The 18624-nt window shown below is 40.6% G+C and overlaps 1 protein-coding gene across 20 annotated transcripts in view; it reads right to left on the bottom strand.

The window, feature by feature from the left end:
- Window positions 1–18624, bottom strand: part of ARHGAP32 (Rho GTPase activating protein 32) — a 346243-nt gene that overhangs the window by 72660 nt on the left and 254959 nt on the right. For 18 of the 20 annotated variants that reach the window (XM_084803670.1, XM_084803653.1, XM_084803654.1 and 15 more), the window contains 2 exons: window positions 13313–13363; window positions 11102–11176 (listed from right to left, as the gene is read on the bottom strand). The exons of the other annotated variants lie outside the window; for them this stretch is intronic. In XM_084803670.1, the coding sequence (XP_084659796.1) occupies window positions 11102–11176; window positions 13313–13363 (126 nt within the window). The remainder of the gene's footprint in view (window positions 1–11101; window positions 11177–13312; window positions 13364–18624) is intronic. 20 annotated transcript variants of the gene reach the window in all.

Raw genomic sequence — 18624 nt, 5'->3', positions numbered from 1 at the left:
AGATCTGGAGATCTTTAAAGCTTACCTATTTTTGTAAGCATTTGGTTAGCCTAATAAAAGTATTACACTACGATGGAATTTAGAACATAATGTCTAGTTTGGCTCTCAATGGATGACTATAAACCAGTCATTATATATAACCTATGCCACAGGATTGCAGAGAAGCTAAAACTGAATAAAGCTATGAAACACTTCTCTAATTTTCTTGAGAAAGGGTGGGGATACAAATACATGAAACATTAAAAATCCTTTCAATGGGCAATTTTCTTAAGATTATTTCTCATAAAGTATTATACAAATGTTTTTATTCCAGACACAAAAAGAATGAAAATGAAACCCCTAATATCTTTATGTTTCGTAGGGAGCAATCCTATGGCCGCTAGAATGTGGCTAGATGGCCATAGGATATGCTGTTTTCCGGGAACCAACCTCAGAGCCTGAGCTCCAAGGTCGATTCCCGGAAAACTGACCTCCCTCCACTTCCATGCTGCCCCCGTCCTCTGCGCTCAGAAGAGGAGCACGGAGCGGCTGAAAAGGGGCATGGCTGGGGGCATTCTGGGGTGGGGAGAGCGGAACTGCATATACGACACATCCTATGTGTTGTACACGCAGCCTCCTCTCCCGCTCGCCCCCCCCCCCCATGGCTAGACAGCCAAAATCGGCTGTCTACCAGAAAAAAAGCAGGGCAGGAGAGGCGCAGAGGGAATGATCCCCCCATGCTTCTCCTGCCTTGCTTTGAATAGGAGGTCGCCTCCGAGTTCGGAGGCGGCCGCCTATCTAGATAGGATTGTGCCCTTAAACACCTAGCCATGAATGACAAATAGCTTTGCCTGCCAAATGCTATTGCCTCAAGTTACCAGTCATCATTACAAGAAAATATCAGACCACCACCTTTGTCCAGAATTATACATGTTTGGGTTACCAGAATACTTCAAGTGTGCCACTGGGAGTAATATAATCTGGAAAGTCTAAATGTAAGAAAAATATTTAAATGCAAGCAATTCGAAGCATCAGAGGAGTGATTTAAAATCCCACATTATAAAGCCAGTATTTCTATTTCATACTGAAAAATATGACACATCCTTGACAAAAATAAACCTGAATTTTCCCTGATTTGCAGTGTGTTTGTGTGTGTGTATTATCTAGGGTGCTCAGCAGTGTTGATGATTATCACAGCACTATCCACAGAAATCTGTGACTTTCAGTATTGTTTCATTTACCATGTATTGTTTACAAAGCCAAATTTCTTAATCATCAACACACTGACTGGGTTTGGATGACATGATAACCCATCATGGTCTAAATAAGTCATGATGGCTTATTTAATCTATTGTGGGTTACTGTGTCATCTGTCAGAAATCTTTTAATCTACAATGGCTTATTTGGCCAGAATAACCCACTCTGATAACCCACGGTCTGGAGTAAGGGTTATTTAACCCACTGACGGTTATCGTGTTGTCTGTTGGGCACCATGAGTTATTTTGCTTGCCTACAGAGTCGTGCAGAAAGAGTGGTTCAAATCACTGCCATCACTCTGTTTTTTGTGCGAGTTCTCTGTGTAATGGAAACTCCTTGACCATTTGCTGGGATGGGGTGAAAAGTGAGCATGATTTTCCCCTATTCCCCCATTTCCCCCTATTCCGCAGTTGCCTCTGTTTTAAAAAAAAATTCCTTTGCACTTTGCACAAATTTGCACATTTTCACAATTGTGGTTTTGGGAACATGTTAAAGCCTCTATGCCAGTAATGTCTATGGGGAGAAATGTGCAATTCAGCTTTAGCAAGGAAGTGCTATAGTGCTTTAGTGAATGGGCGAGAGTGCTACAGTTCTGTTCAAGGTTTGGTCCCGATCCTGCAAACCCCCAAGGTTTTAGAGCCACCACCCCCTTTTTGGTGCACTCAGGATTTTTGCTCCTCTGGGGTAACTGTGCGGGGGTTTGATCATTCATAGCATGCTTCTCGACTAGGACAGGCTGTGTATGAATTTTGGTCCCGACCCTGCAAACCCCAAGCTTTTATAGCCATCACCCCCTTTTTGAGGCACATGGGATTTTCACTCTCTTTGTGAGTAATTGTGCAGGGTTTTGATGGTGCATCAGGTGCCTCCTGATCAGGTGAAGCTCTTCTGGTGCACCCAGGATTTTTGCTCCTTTGTGAGCCACCCAGGATTTTCGCCCCTTTGTCAATGGGTGAAATGGCACCACTGATCGAGCAGGAGGACTGCAGTGGGACAAGGGGTGGGGGGATGACTCAGATTACACACAGCAGCTTAATAAGCTACTCACAGTATCTTACTAGCCCGCTTGTGTGGTGGGGCATCGTGGATTATTTAAAAAATAAGCTACTGCGAGTAGCTTATTAAGCCACTATGGCTTAAAGTGATGTCCAAACGTGGCCATCATCTTACTTACATGAAATGGAAACACACTAATCAAGATGTCCAATTTGTTTGCATTATATATATTTTAATGAGAGCGCCCATCCAACTACAGTGGCTGGACTCCAGAAGTATATAGCCTCATCTGCCTTAGCCCTGTTCAGGCCCTATGCCTGAGCAGGGTATATCACTGCACGTAAGAGGCATGGGGCTGTGTACTCTGGCTCTGCCCTCAATATCCCCATCCCCACTTCTTCAGTGCCTAACCTCCCTGTATGGAGCAGGGAAGCCTGAAGGGGACTTCTATTTGCATTTGCTTAATTGTGTGTAGAAAAGGCTTTGTGTGATAGGGAACCCTGCTTTATTAAGCTAAGATGAGTAACAGCCCCTTTCAGACTTCCCCCACAACACAGGAAGCCCAGAGACTGCGGGGGTGGGGGCAGCATGAGTGGGGATGATAGAGATGGGGCCAATGTGCATAGCCTTATGCTCATTATATATATTGATATAACCTGTCGGGCGTAATGCTTGAACATGGCTATATATGAACTGTACATATATGTGAGAGAGATGTTTTGCATGATTCCAACTCTCAGGATATACCTAAATAATATAATCACTGCCAGTGGTTATATAGTTATGATATAAAGATGATTGTACCCTACATTTCTAATAAGGATGTCTATCTGTGCTCTCTTTGTAACACTTGCCAGAGTTGTAATCTTAACAAATTTGGACAGAGGGGAAATCTCTTTTCTAGAACCAACATGGTAACAGTATCTCATGTTTCATATCCTGCCAACATTTATACTGTAAATGAACATTCTAAACATCCAGAATGACTAAACTGGAGAAGGTGGAAGGTGTCAATATAAGAACATCTCAATCACACACGCACACACACACACACACACACACACACGTGAGGCTTGAGAATGACAATATTGCTGCTCATAAGGAAATTCCCCTTCCAGCCCTCCTAGACCAGCCTGGGCCATAACAGTGTCCTGGTGCCAAATAAAATCTAAAATTAGTGAGGGATGCCTCATTCTTGGTTTTGTCCTTTTGACTATGGAGTTATAATGTGAAAAAATATGCCTGCTTTTGCACAAAACTGATAAACTTTTTCTACCAACCAAAGAAAACACTATTTGGAAGACTAGGGTATTGGGGGGGGGGGGCTTAAAATGTATGCCAAACACTGGGTTCAAAACCATAATTTTTGGATGTTTAGAAGAAAGTTGCAAAAGAAGCTATGTGGAATGAAGAACTAAAGTTGAAAATTCTTCCCATTCATTTTCAGTTCTCTTAGAAGAAAATGATTCCGTATTGAATTAGTTACACAAATGGCCAACATGTTTCCCAGCTGCCAATATAAAATGCTGTCAAATCAAATTAACTGTGGTACAAATCCAATTTGTATCACTTGACATTCATATAAATGAACATGACAACAACAAATGAGGTTTAAGGAATTATTCTGTGCATCTAGTAAATACAAAAATCAATAGTTCTGCAACCTAAAAATAGTGTGTTTGTGTGGTGGGAGACACAGTTAAAGCCTGATTGGACACACTGAAATACATGATCCTGAGGCACACAAAGGCCATCGTTCATCATATGATGTATATGTGCTTAAGCGCCATTGATTTCAGAAGATATGAAGTGTACAGAAATACACTGCATCGTGAGCAAATATTGATGGGTTGGTGCATCCCAAAAAATGTTTCTGGTAAAGTACGCTTTCACAATATGTACAAAACCCTGTGAACCCCACTAAATATTTATGTATAAAACAATGACCGCAATGTTTTAAAAACTTGTTTCCAAACAATGTCAAAACTTTATGCTTACTCCATTTTGCTACAGCTGGAAAACATCTGCATTACTGACAGATTAGAAGATCAGGACGGAAAACAGTATTTTGATTTTCTAATGCTATACATTTTTGAGTTTATGTGAAACACCTTACATTTTTTCTGTTCTAAGCTAGTTAAGTAAATTAGTGGATTATATTCTCATATCTGAACTGAAAAGTAAAATTAAACACACACCAAACACCATTCAGTATAGAAATATGTTCAGAATGCCACATTCATGGGCAAATAGTATGCATATTTTAAGTTACTGGCTGTGACTATACTGTTGTATTCTCCAAACATCTCTGGATTTGGTATACCTGGTCATTAATCTTCCCTTTGTATAAAAGGCTAATTTAGGTGGGAATAATACACATGAGGGCTGAAAACACTTTGGGCTGAGAGCAAAGTGTGAGAGAAAAGATGAAAGGAACATTTAAGTTTGGGATTGGCTGAAAGAGTCTCTAAGAGGTATCTGAAGAATGCTCATTTTATAAGGAGGGGCTTACTTGATATTGTGCATGCAGTATGCAATGTTGTACTCCTGCAATATCTACTCAGTTTATAACTTTGTACACATATTATAAAAAGTAACTCTCCTTCAAAAGAAAACCCTCTCTGTCAAGACTGCTTAGAACTTTTGAACACTTGAAGAAACATGAAATGTTACTTTTCTAAGCCTTACTTCACATAAATGATCAGCCCTTGTCCTCTTCCATAGCTGCCAAAAACATCATCAATGATGATTCCCTTTATTGGGGATTTTATCTGGCCCTTGAAGGTTGCTAACCTGACACTTAATTGCCAAGCTCCTCGTCCTTCCTTCCATTCATCTACAAACATTTAGGAGTTTTTTAGAGTGAAAACCGAGGGGGGGGGGGGCATAATTTATTTATGACATTTTGCCCCATTCTTCAGAAGAAAAGGCTCCCAGAGTGAATTACATGAGATCAGCAGCAAACAAATCAACCCCAGGCTTCCAATCCAAAAGACAGCACAAAGAAGTGAAAAAGGGATGATTAGGGAAGAGCAAAAAACGCAAACACAGGCACATTTCTTATAACAACCAGATTGAATGGAACCAGTTGAGGAGAGGAGAAGCCCAGCGGAGCTGGTCTTTCAGCAGAGCCGATGGAGTCGCTTTGTACTCCAACCTGCCCCTCTGATACAGCCTGATGGAATAGAGTGGAACACAATATAATTATCTTCCTTGTATGGCTTACTGTCACCATTCTTCTATGCTTTCAGAGTCAAGAAATGGCTCAGAAATGGAAGAGAGGACTGAGACTGCAACACAGGGGTACATGAAGGAAAAACTGTTTCCTGTTCATACTTGTCTTTAATATCCTCCAAGAAACAGCACAAGACAGGAGCAGTGTATGACAGAAAGAGGGTATGTCCATGTTTCTCTGGATTGCTCTCCTCCCTGTATCCATCCTTTTTAATCCCACCTTCTTCCAGGGAATATGGGGCAGCCTAGATTCCCGCTTCTATCCTCACAACATCCCTGTGAGGTAGGTTAAGCTAGGTTGAAAGCTAATGACATGTCCAAGGTTACCCAACAAACTTTGTAGCTGAGCAAGGACCTGAACACAGGTTTCCCCAGTCTAAGACCAGCAGTTTAAGAACCACTTCACACTGACTTTTCTTTTCAAGGCCATAACACTATTTTGGCACATTCAGGGGCTGGGGGCAGGCTGAAGAATGTACAGAGTGGAATTACACGGTTTCTAATGCCATTGCAAGCTTTATCGTAACATGTTATTGTAATTACTCAAGGCTGAAATTAACCAACTAGTTGCTCACCTGTGGTGAGTGGCTAAGAACGAGTACTGTGGTGGCAGCACTGGTATACTATGAAATTTCAGCATTCAAGAGTTATGATTGCAATGTTCAGCACCAAGGGCAGAAATTACAGCTTTCTACATGGACTGTGTTAGTGGTGGCAGTTGGTAAGGTAATAAAACATAGCTTCTCTTACTTGTTAAATATCTTAGATCATCAAAGCACTGTTAAGGTAATTAATTAGCAAATGTCAGAGAAAAGAAGGATGATGTCAGCACTGGAGGCAGGGAAGAATAAAAGATTTAAATTAATGCCTGCAAGGTAGCTAGTGTGTGACAACTTAATTACACTTAAAAGAAACATATCTACCAGTAAGTAGAGGTTGTGTGTAAAAAGAGTTGTGCCACAAGCATATTTTGGCTTTGTTTAAAAATAATCTACTTAGATTTTACAGATCAAACACACACTATGGTGTAATGACTCATCGCAAGATCCTGTGATGGAAAAAAATACCCCACTGTCAATACCACAAGGAAGTGACTGCATATGTTGGCACATTATACTTATTGTTCAGTTTTAGTTGTTAAACTCAAAACATGGATAATGTTCAAAAGCATCCATAGTATCCAGCATTTAAAGCAGAGGCATGTAACCCATGGGCCGCTGCCTAATTTTATGTGGTCTGCAGCACCCCTCCCAATCAGCAAGGAAAAGGGGACTTAGTTACAGAGTCCCACTGTTGCACAGTCCCGTTCTCCAGTGCTTAGCTGTTTTCTGCCAATCAGCTAAACAGCATGGGTGTGTGTGTGTGGGGGGGGAGCCTATTTTCATCAGGACAAAGGGGGAGGAGAAGCTTAAGCCTCCACCCGACCCCACCACCCTGATGAATATCATAGCATCCCATGTTTGGAGGGCCTAAGCTGCAGGGAAATGGTGGATCCGTGCTTTCAAAAGGAGTCTGCTTTGTGGCGTGTGTGCACATAAGAAAGTGTATGGATTGACCAGAGGTTGCAGGGAGAAGCAGATCTGTGTGTGCGTGTTTTGTGGATACCATATTGGGGAAGATTGGAAAGCTTTGCATTCCTGTGCTATGTTGTTTATTCGGTCAGTCGCTTCCAACTCTTCGTGACTTCATGGACCAGCCATGCCAGAGCTTCCTGTTGGCCGTCGTCACCCCCAGCTCCCCCAAGGTCGAGTCCGTCACCTCCAGAATATCATCCATCCATCTTGCCCTTGGTCGGCCCCTCTTCCTTTGGCCTTCCACTTTCCCTAGCATCAGCATCTTCTCCAGAGTATCCTGTCTTCTCATTATGTGGCCAAAGTACTTCAGTTTTGCCTTTCATATCATTCCCTCAAGTGAGCAGTCTGGCTTGATTTCCGGAAGTATGGACTGGTTTGATCTTCTTGCAGTCCAAGGCACTCTCAGAATTTTCCTCCAGCACCACAGTTCAAAAGCATCTATCTTCCTTCGCTCAGCCTTCCTTATGGTCCACCTGTCGCAGCCATCGCTTACTACAGGGAATACCATTGCTTGAACTATACGGACCTTTGTTGTCAGTGTGATGGCTCTGCTCTTCACTATTTTATCAAGATTTGTCATTGCTCTCCTCCCAAGAAGTAAACGTCTTCTGATTTCCTGGCTGCAGTCAGTGTCTGCAGTAATCTTTGCGCCTAGAAAGACAAAGTCTGTCACTGCCTCCACGTTTTCTCCCTCTATTTGCCAGTTAGCAATCAAGCTGGTTGCCATAATCTTGGGTTTTTTGAGGTTTATCTGCAACCCAGCTTTTGCACTTTCTTCTTTCACCTTCGTCATGAGGTTCTTCAGCTCCTCCTCACTTTCAGCCATCAAAGTGGTATCATCTGCATATCGGAGATTGTTAATGTTTCTTCCAGCGATTTTAACTCCAGCCTTGGCTTCATCAAGCCCAGCACGTCGCATGATGTGTTCTGCATACAGGTTGAATAGGTAGGGTGAGAGTATACAACCCTGCCGTACTCCTTTCCCAATCTTAAACCAGTCCGTTGTTCCGTGCTCTGTTCTTACCGTTGCTACTTGGTCGTTATACAGATTCCTCAGGAGGCAGACAAGATGACTTGGTATCCCCAGACCACCAAGAACTTGCCACAATTTTTGATGATCCACACAGTCAAAGGCTTTAGAATAGTCAATAAAATAGAAATAGATATTTTTCTGAAACTCCCTGGCTTTCTCCATTATCCAGTGGATACTGGCAATTTGGTCTTGAGTTCCTCTGCCTTTTCTAAACCCAGCTTGTACATCTGGCAATTCTCGTTCCATGAATTGCTGGAGTCTACCTTGCAAGATCTTGAGCATTACCTTACTGGCATGTGAAATAAGTGCCACTGTTCGATAGTTTGAACATTCTTTGGTACTCCCTTTTTTGGTATGGGGATATAAGTGGATCTTTTCCAATCTGTTGGCCATTCTTGTGTTTTCCAAATTTGCTGGCATATGGCTTGCATCACCTTGACAGCATCATCTTGCAAGATTTTAAACAGTTCAGCTGGGATACTATCATCCCCTGCTGCCTTGTTATTAGCAAATGCTTCTTAAGGCCCATTCAACCTCACTCTTCAGGATGTCTGGCTCTAGCTCACTGACCACACCGTCAAATCTATCCCCAATATTATTATCCTTCCTATACAGATCTTCCGTGTATTCTTGCCACCTTTTCTTGATCTCTTCTGCTTCTGTTAGGTCCTTGCCATCTTTGTTTTTGATCATACCCATTTTTGCCTGGAATTTACCTCCGATGTTTCTAATCTTCTGAAAGAGGTCACTTGTCCTTCCTATTCTATTATCCCCTTCTGCTTCCGCGCATTGCTTGTTTAAAAATAATTCCTTATCTCTTCTGGCTAACCTCTGGAATTTTGCATTTAATTGGGCATATCTCCCCCTATCACTGTTGCCTTTTGCTTTCCTTCTTTCTTGGGCTGCTTCCAGTGTCTCAGCAGACAGCCATCTTGCCTTCTTGGTTTTCTTTTTCTTTGGGACGTTGTTTGTTGCTGCCTCCTGAACAATGTTGCAAACTTCTGTCCATAGTTCTTCCGGGACCCTATCTACTAAATCTAGTCCCTTCAATCTATTCTTCACCTCCACTGTATATTCATGAGGAATATTAGTGAGCTCATAACTACCAGATCTGTGGGACTTCCCTATTCTCTTTAGTCTGATTCCAAATTGTGCAATAAGAAGTTCGTGATCTGAACTACAATCAGCTCCAGGTCTTGTTTTTACCAACTGCATAGATGTTCGCCACCTTTGGCTACAAAGGATGTAGTCAATCTGATTTCGGTGTCGACTGTCTGGTGAAGTCCATGTATAAAGTCGTCTCTTAGGTTGTTGGAAGAGAGTGTTTGTTATGCACAGTGAGGTGTCTTGGCAAAATTCTATCAGCCTATGTCCCGCTTCATTTTGTTCTCCCAGACCATGCTTGCCTGTAATTCCAGGTGTCGTTTGACTACCCACCTTAGCTTTCCAGTCTCCTGTAATGAAAATAACATCTTTGTTTGGCGTACTATCCAGTAGGTGCTGCAGATCCTCACAGAACTGATCTACTTCTGCTTCTTCAGCATCTGTGGTTGGGGCGTATATTTGGATCACTGTGATGTTAAATGGCTTACCCTGAATTCAAATTGAGATCATTCTGTCATTTTTTGGATTGTATCCAAGCACTGCTTTAGCCACTTTATTATTAATTATGAAGGCTACTCCATTTCTTCTGTAGTCCTCTTGTCCACAGTAGTAGATCTGGTGGTCATTTGATGTGACGTGGCCCATTCCAGTCCATTTCAGTTCACTGACACCCAAAATGTCTATATTTAATCTTGACATCTCCCCAATAACCACATCCCATTTGCCCTGGCTCATAGGTCTTACATTCCAGGTTCCTATGGTGTGTTGATCTTTAGAACATCGGATTCGTCGTTCACCACCAGCACCATCGGCTGCTAGCTGTCCTTTCGGCTTTGAGCTAGCTGCCTCATCACATCTGGGGCTAGTTGAACTTATCCTCTGTTCCTCCCCAGTAGCATTTTGACCATCTTCCGACCTGTGAGTCCCATCTTCCGATGGCATACCGACATATCTCTGGTTGTACTGATCCATTTAGTCTTCATGGCAAGAATACTGGGGTGGGTTGCTGTTTCCTTCCCCAGGGATCATATTTAGTCTGACCTCTCTGCCATGACTTTCCCATCTTGGGTAGATTCTGGTTATCAGAAGCTAGATAAACAGTTCTCTCATTTCACTCCAGCACTTGAATGGGACTTGGGTAATCCAACATTAAAAACTTTTATCCAAGAAGAAGAATAGATTTTTTCTAAATCAATACAAGATTTCATATCCCATTACAGCTATGCTGGCTTCCCTACATCTTTCCCACAGCTTTTATAAACAAACAGTACGAATTGCAAAAAAGAAGAGTGTTTTAGTGAATGATGCTAAATAACCATTTAAATAACTGTTTTAATGCAAGCGTATTATCCAGCATACATTAGTCACATAACAGTGTTTTGGTTATTTTTATTCCAATAGATGTTCCTCTTCACAAACCCTTGCAATGTAGTCATGACAACTATAGCATAGCAGTTTCTAGTTATAGCCTTGCAGCTGTGTACATAATATGGTCATTTGAGCTGCTGTTAAACAACAGTGTTTCAACAATATTTCTTCTCTCCTCCCTTTCTATTCTTCCCGCTTCCATCACCTAATTCTAAGCCAGAGTTCCCTGTGGCTGGCAACATGTCTGTTTCGGATATATATGCATAAGCTGAAACAGCCTATGAACCCATTCTGGAAAAATCTTGACTCTACTGATCTCATTGATTTCCATAGGATTATTAGCCTACTGAGACAAATATTCTACACACACACACACACACGAAGTTAAGACTCTTTTTTCCAGCCTCTAGAAAACAAGCATTTGGACATAACTAGAACTATATTCTACCTTCTAACACCAAATCTATATCTATTAGTAGGTATTATTGCTAGAACACACAGTGTTAGAGTCTGGGTTAGTACACTTAGACACTACAGTTGACTGAAGGTGCTCTACCTGAGCTCAGCTGGGATTGGTTCAGAGGCTCTGAAACACATGCTGAACCTGGCTTTACACTATCCATCTCCAAATCTGCATGTGGTTGTGGGGAGGTGGGAGAATGAGGCAAGAAAAGGACAAACAATTTTAATGCAAAAATTAAATTAAATTTTAAAATGCTGGACACTAGCATCTTGATTTGCCAAGACAGTGTTCATGTAGTAGTATGTCAAATCTTTGTTTATCTTATGTTCCAGAAGGAATTGGTTTACAATGTCTTACAGATATGAGTGTAAAACAGATATGCATCTATAACACAGATGTGAGTGCAAAACAGAAACATGACCCCTCGATCACAACTTACTATCTGGCATCTCTAAATATAGCAAGTCCCACCATATCAAAACTGACACTGACCAACGTATGCTAGAATTTTCCTCCATGGGGAAATATGTTTGTAGCCTTTTCTTACTGCTTATACATAGGTATAAGAAGTGCATCCTCAGCAGACTGGTGCATCTGTTCCTATGGCCAAAAAGTGCTGCAGAGCATCTCTACTTCTAACATATCAGAGAATGTGACATGATGGGTTTTTATATATAACCTGCTAGGGCCTTTAGAAAGACCTCAGGATTCACAGCTTCCATGGGACATTTGACAAAAAATGTTTCATTAAATTTGAACCAAAACTGAACAACTAGATCCTTGGGTATACAGCTATGACCATGAAAAACATGCCCAACAAGCAGTTTTGCTGAGCATGTCTACTTTGGCATGCCAATAGGTTTGTGCGCACCAGATGCTGCAGTGTCAGTGTGGCAGCCACACAAATCTATATGATGTGACCATATTCACCAGTTAAGATATATAAATATCTAGATATACTATAGTGTATCCTCTGAACGCTTTCTTGTGTTGAAATAACTTACAATGTAAATGTAACACAAAACATTTTTATTTTTCAGATTTGACTAATAAGTAGCAAAGTTGGCATCCAAAGTCAGCCGTTGCTGAGGCCAAGAAAGCCATATAGACTGAAGGACTCAGACTTTACAGTTTTCCCATGCTCAAATCATTTTACGTGGAGGAAGAGGCCATGTCTTCACCTCTTTCTCTTTCACAATTACAAGTTTCAAGGAAGCCCATCAAGCTCAGTTTGCCAAAGAGCCATTTCACATCCCTAGCATTGGTTTGGCTGGCCACTGATAAGGAGAAAAGGAAGTATGTACCTGTGTACACTTCAGCCTTAATTCCGCAGATGCTATGTGGAATAACACCTGTGGATCTCCCTTTGTCTCTCTTGCTGTATGTTTTCTTGCTATAATTTAGGAGCACAACACAGCTTCATTATAATTACCAATAGTGACAAAAAGAAAGCGCTCCCTTACTGAAAAGCTGTTGTGCTGAAAACATGAACACCTTGCTAATTTGTCTCCTGTGATACCTCCTCTTTGTGACTGGTAGCCTTCTAGAACAAAAATTATGGATGTCCACTATCGCTACAGTCTCTAATCTGGCATTAAGAGTTTCCATGAAATCCATCAAAACTATAAAGCTGTTTTCCTAATGAATTTCACAAAAATCTGTTCATTTTTATATGACGTATACGACCTGTGTTTAAGAGCATATTAATAGCATATCCCTTCTAACAGCATAAATTATGCTATTAAACTGGCATGTTAAATACATCTCCTCCACTGCTGCTCAATTTCGGGGCGGGGGGGCACACACCAAACATTAATTCTGGGGTTGAAGCTAAGGGAGATGATTCCACTTTTCATTTTGAAGATTAGAAGAAGAAAAACGAAATTCCTATTGCAGAAAACACAAAACAATAATATTTTAATTATGGAGCCTGATTTTTAAAAAGCACTCTGTGATGTCATTTTTCAAGGCATGAATATTTAAGATTATACATCTTTGGTTCTGGGATATGATTTCACAGATAATGGTTTTTATGTAGGCTCCAGCTGGAATTGAAGCTATTTCTAAAAGTCTTGAGATTTTTCTGAGAGTTTGGACAACAATAACAACAAAAAGATTATTGCTTTTCCTGTTCTCTCCCCTGTGCACCATATCTATTTTATGCTCAAAATGTTAAAGGAATACTGTGAAATAAGAAAGTGCAATAAATTCCACTTGGACTTCCTTGTAAATCCCTAAAACAGATACTGACTCAGCTGAATACAAAAGATGAGATAGAGAGAAAAAGAATAAATGAAAACGTACAGGGGGGGAAGTAGCTCCAGGACGCTGGACGGGCTCCATGGGCAGGGGAGACTGGGAAAGTACAATTCAAAAGAAAAAAAATATTAAAGCGAGCAACTATTTTAAAAACAAGACATTTTCATTTTAAAAGACTGGAAAGATTCACAATCATTTCTTTGGAACTCAAGAGTTAGACAATGAATAGAGACCTAATTCTGCGTGGGTTGGGCACTTCCACAGTTGCACTCACAATCCCGCCCCCACATCTCTTCTGAGATTCAGCATTAAATGGGAATTAGGGATGCATCAGCAAAATGCATACACTTCCAGAGCACTTAAACAATGTGATGTGATGATACAAGGGTGGCCATTCCAATTCTAATTGCAATATCTCTACACAAAGAGATACAGTTCTAAACATTCAAAAAGATCCCAGCATATATAAACCAGTTCAATGATCTGCACACTTGAGTATTTTTCCCATCAAACCCAGATTTAATGAAACTGAAGACAACACAGCTGCTTTTATTTATTTCTCTGTGTACACTTCTGTCTTTCTTGAGAAACGAGAAGAAAAAGGAAAATGCTAAAAATTAAGTTGGCCATGTAACTTACTACTATATAGCATGAGAAAACATGAGTTGGTTTTGACATGTTATTATTTGTGGGATTACAAGTTTGCATGAAAACTTTCTTTCCTAGGGAAAGTGGCACAACTGGCTATGGCTGGACAGGTCCAGAAACTCCTGGATGAAACAAATTAACTTGACCCATTTCAATCTGGCTTCCAGCTGGGAGTGAAACCTGAAACTGCCTTGGTATCCTTCTGGCTGATGACCTTAATCAGGGGAAATGTGAGCATCTTGATCATCCTGTACCTCTCTACAGGTTTTGATACCATTAACTACCCTTCTGGACCAAAAGTACAGCATGACAGGAGTGGAATCACTGGGTTACACTAGTTCTACTATCTTACCAGAAGGTTAGAAAAATGGTGCTCTGAGATTGCTCCTCAGCTTGCCCTAAATATAAATTAGTGTTTTGAGTGTTTCATCCAATCTTTCAAAAAGACTCAAGCAGCTACGGAGTTCAAGAAGAACAGCTGAAAATTCCAAATTCACTTCCATTCTCCCTTCCCTACTACCCCCTCCCTCCAAGCCAAAGAAGCCTTACCTTGGGGAAGGGAGTAGCAGGCAACAGAATGCTTCCACCAATACAAATGATAAGCGGAGCATCTTTTCCTGTCAGAGATTGTGTGGCTTGACTACAAACTCCACATTTCCCAGCAGGAGAGGACCGTCAATGTGTTGTTTCCACCAAGGAGATGCCAATCAGGGCATTTTCTGTGGTGATGGCCCTCTCCCCATAAGTAAGGGATTTTTCCCAGGAGAAATGTGGGAGAAACTTGCAGTAAATATGGGCTGCAAAGCCCAACTCTAGTGAGATCCTCTTAGAATTGAATCTGGGTTACACTAATTGAGTGAAAAGGGGTGGGGTGGGGGGGTTCACATTTCCTTTTTTGAATTGTCACACCCTATTGAAATTAGTGCATTTCTCTGTGTGAATTTTCTTGTGAAGTTCCACAGGTTTATAACCCATCTCCTGTAAAAGCTTCTTCAAGCATGCCTTTGGGCTATATAATTTGTGGGGAGATGCATCACTTGTTTTTGTCTCTCCTACTTTGTTGATTGTGATTAGCTATTTAATGTTTCATATTGCAATATTGTTTTATGATAGTGCCATCAGCTTTGAAGAGTACAGTAAAAAAAACAGGTTGTATATTTTAAATAAAATACAAATATACAAAACCAATTAGACAGTTTACCCCAGATGAATGTTAGTAACTATTCCTAATCCAGAAATAATTTCCTACTGAATTATTGCATTTTAGATCTCATGAAGCCACCATCTCTTTAAAATCTTACACTTGTACAACCTTCTCAGCCTCCCAGCCGACTTCGGAATAATATGCATAACAGATGACAAAAAGGCAAAAAAGCAACTAAAGGATTTGACAGATGTGTTATTTAGTATCAAAGTCATACACAGAGAGAGGGTCAGTAATCCCATAAGAAGATAGATTCATTTCATCTTAATGGATTCAACAGGAGCTGAAAGTACAAAGTGTCCTGCAAGACAAACCACCATATCATGTACACTTTCAGTCTCCTCCCCACCCTGTTTTTTAATGTTTTGCAAAGGAAGGCTTTTACATGTCTACTGGCTTTCAGGAATGAAAATAGAGTGCAGATGTATGTAGTGATAGGTCATAACAATAAACCAGGAAGAGAACTAAAGTTTTAGTTCCAGCACAATGCTCTACACTAGGGATGGGGAACCTGTGGCTATCCAGTTGTTGCTGGATTCCAACTTCCATTGCCCTTGACAATTGGCTATGCTGGCTGGCTCCGACTGGAGTTGGTGCCCAACATCTGGAGGTCCACAGGTCCCCCACCTCTGCTCTACAGCCCACATGTAACATGTACACACATAGCTATTTCCAACTACAACACAACAGTGAGGTGGATCAAAATATTTGCATATGGGCCAATTAAACCATCTGACTCATTTTGGCTGTTAGAAATTGCTGCATGCACCAGCTCCCTGCTTATGGCCTGCTCATCATGTGCAGCTGTTTCCACACCTAGGATTAACCTTTTTGAACAACACTTTGGGGCACTTGTAAGGTATGACCTGCAGGTGGCTGAGAATAACCAACTGGTCACAGGAGTGAGCCCAGTCATCCAATGATTCTCAGTGACTGTCAGATCCAACACTCTTGTAAAAGCCTTCTTAAGTAAACGTGGGTAAACAAGTTTCTACTTTATATCAATTTAATGGGATATTGTTAGACACTGCATGTTTAAATAAAAACTATCAAAAAGTATGTTATGAACAACAGCCCTCTGGCCACATAATGACTACCAAATTTGAGACCTTTTATACACAAAAAAACTATATTTTATCAGGCACAATATGTTAACATTTTACCATGTCTTGCAAGGATGAATTAGTATTTTCATAATATAAAGAATCAACACTTTATTCAAGTACTACAATATCCACATGGAATATACTAAAGTTAAGAGATTTTAAACAGAATGAATAATTATCTGCTTTTCTGGACAAGGAACCCCAAAGTGCATCCTTTATTTTATCAGCATGCTGTTTCTAAAATCTCCCAGCTTCATAAAAACACTATCTAGGCAATATCTGATATGCAGTTGTAGAATGAGTTTATCAGCATACTTGATGTTAACAACAACACATGCAGAACATTCACACGGAGTTGATTATACACTCTTTGAAAAACTTCTATTAATATGGCTAACCATCAAAATAATGGTGGAAAAGGAACAGAAAAGACAAACAAAAAGAGATGATACCCATTTGCACTATTATTATTACTACTACTACATAATAACGTAACAGAACAGACAAGCTGAGGACAGGCTGTCCCATCCTTCTCACACCACCAGTCAAAAGCCTGACAAACCTGGTTTAAATACAACTAGAAATGGAATTATACACCTAAAAGGAACACACACAGTTTATGCAAGCAAGCATCAAAGTTGCATTAAGGAACTACTATCTGCATTTCTATTTCCTCTGCCATTTTAGAACTATACTGATAGAAAGCATGACAGACATGTCTTATCATAAGGAATAAACTCAGCACTCTTAGCAACAGGATTAAATTGGACTTGCAGTGCTGACTTTAATATGGGTGTGTGTGTGCAAAAATGCATCTATATTTCCTTTCCAGGGCTTTTGTGCCTGGAATAAATAGTTACTATCAACAGGTTTTATTATTATTTCCATCTGATTTGGTTTTTCTTTTACCTTTAGTGCAAAAAATCCCTCCCCCATAAAAATAAAGAACAGTTGCTGAGATCCAAGGGCTGTGTATGGTGCAAGCACCCCTCCCTTCCTATTGCAGCCCATCTGCTCTCCACAGGGGGAAGAAAAAATGCTTCTGGAGGACCTATGGAGTAGGATTTGACGCTGTGGGGGCTGTGGCTAGGATAAGAGAAAAATAGCATCCCTCTCCTCTCCCCCATGTGCAAGCTGAATCATTTTCTGCTCCTGCAAAGGACTCTTTGGATTCCAGTCCTTGTCTTCACACTTTGGGGGAGCGGGACAGAAGCAGGTGGGGGACACTATTCCTTTATACCACATTCATAATTTTATTCATACATTTCCCCTTTGAAAACAAGGAGGTAACGGCTATCCAACAATACTTCACTCAGATGACGGGAAAAAAGAAAAGGGATGAAACACAACATAAAAGGGAAATTTAGCTTTATCTGTACCAAGGCAGACACAATAGAGTAAACTGCTGCTGACTGCACTAGAGAGAATGCCTAGAGCACAAGTAACCTTAGTGTAAAATGTTCCACCATTAACTGAACCTCATTTAAATAGTAACTGTCAATAGGAAACAAGGACGATACAGTGGTAGGTGCTATACAGATGCCTCGTGTGGATGATACAGTGGTAGGTGCTATACAGATGCCTTGTGTCTGTACACAAGAACACATGTGCACATGCCTGTCTAGACCTCTGCCAGACACTGACAAATTTGGCTATGTTGTAAGCTAGAATAATCAGTTACACACTTCAAGAGGGGCTCAAAGGAAATACTGCCTCCTCACCGACTCACCATTTCCAATTCTGGAAGCACCTAGCTTTTCCTTGGATTGTTATCCAAGTATGGAATAGGTCTTTCTGCTGAGCTATGGGCTCTCACTGGATCATACCACAAGATCAAAGGGTTGTGGAATCGAACCTAAAACACATGATACTTGAAAGTAAAGCTTGGCATTTATGACCTTTTCTGCATTTCTAGCTTGATATCTTAAAAAGCTATCAAACTTGTAGTCATTTTTAAGCAAAATGGGAGTTCACTGTGTTTGGCAAAAATTTAATTAATAATAATGCCTAACATAGTGATTACTAAACCAGCATGTTTTTACACTGTAAGTCAGGCTATACATTCAAAAAAAGTAACAAAAAAGCTACTATCTAGCAACAAGTAGATGGGAAGAGGGAGGATGATGGGGGGGGGCAAGTGCACTATGGGTTAGTTTGAGTTTTGATTGCAAAGCTAAGAGTTATTAGGAGCCAAGGTGAAGAGGATGAGAAGCTATTAAATCCTTGATCATTTTTTACATGGCAGGAAGTCAACTTCCTCTATACCGTAACTTGAAAAGACACAACCACCACTTGTGAAGATTACTAGTCCAGCAGTAATTTTAAGGATATTCAGAAATCTCACAAAACATACATGACAATCAGATCATCAAAAGGTAAATTAAAATATTTAAACTGCA

The sequence above is a fragment of the Heloderma suspectum genome, chromosome 6, assembly GCF_057233095.1.
Source record: "Heloderma suspectum isolate Gila_16-S chromosome 6, 16-S_ref, whole genome shotgun sequence".
In the NCBI taxonomy this organism is placed as follows: Eukaryota; Metazoa; Chordata; class Lepidosauria; order Squamata; family Helodermatidae; genus Heloderma; species Heloderma suspectum.
Note: the sequence above shows the minus strand (reverse complement) of the source record. Positions and strands in the feature narration are given on the sequence as shown.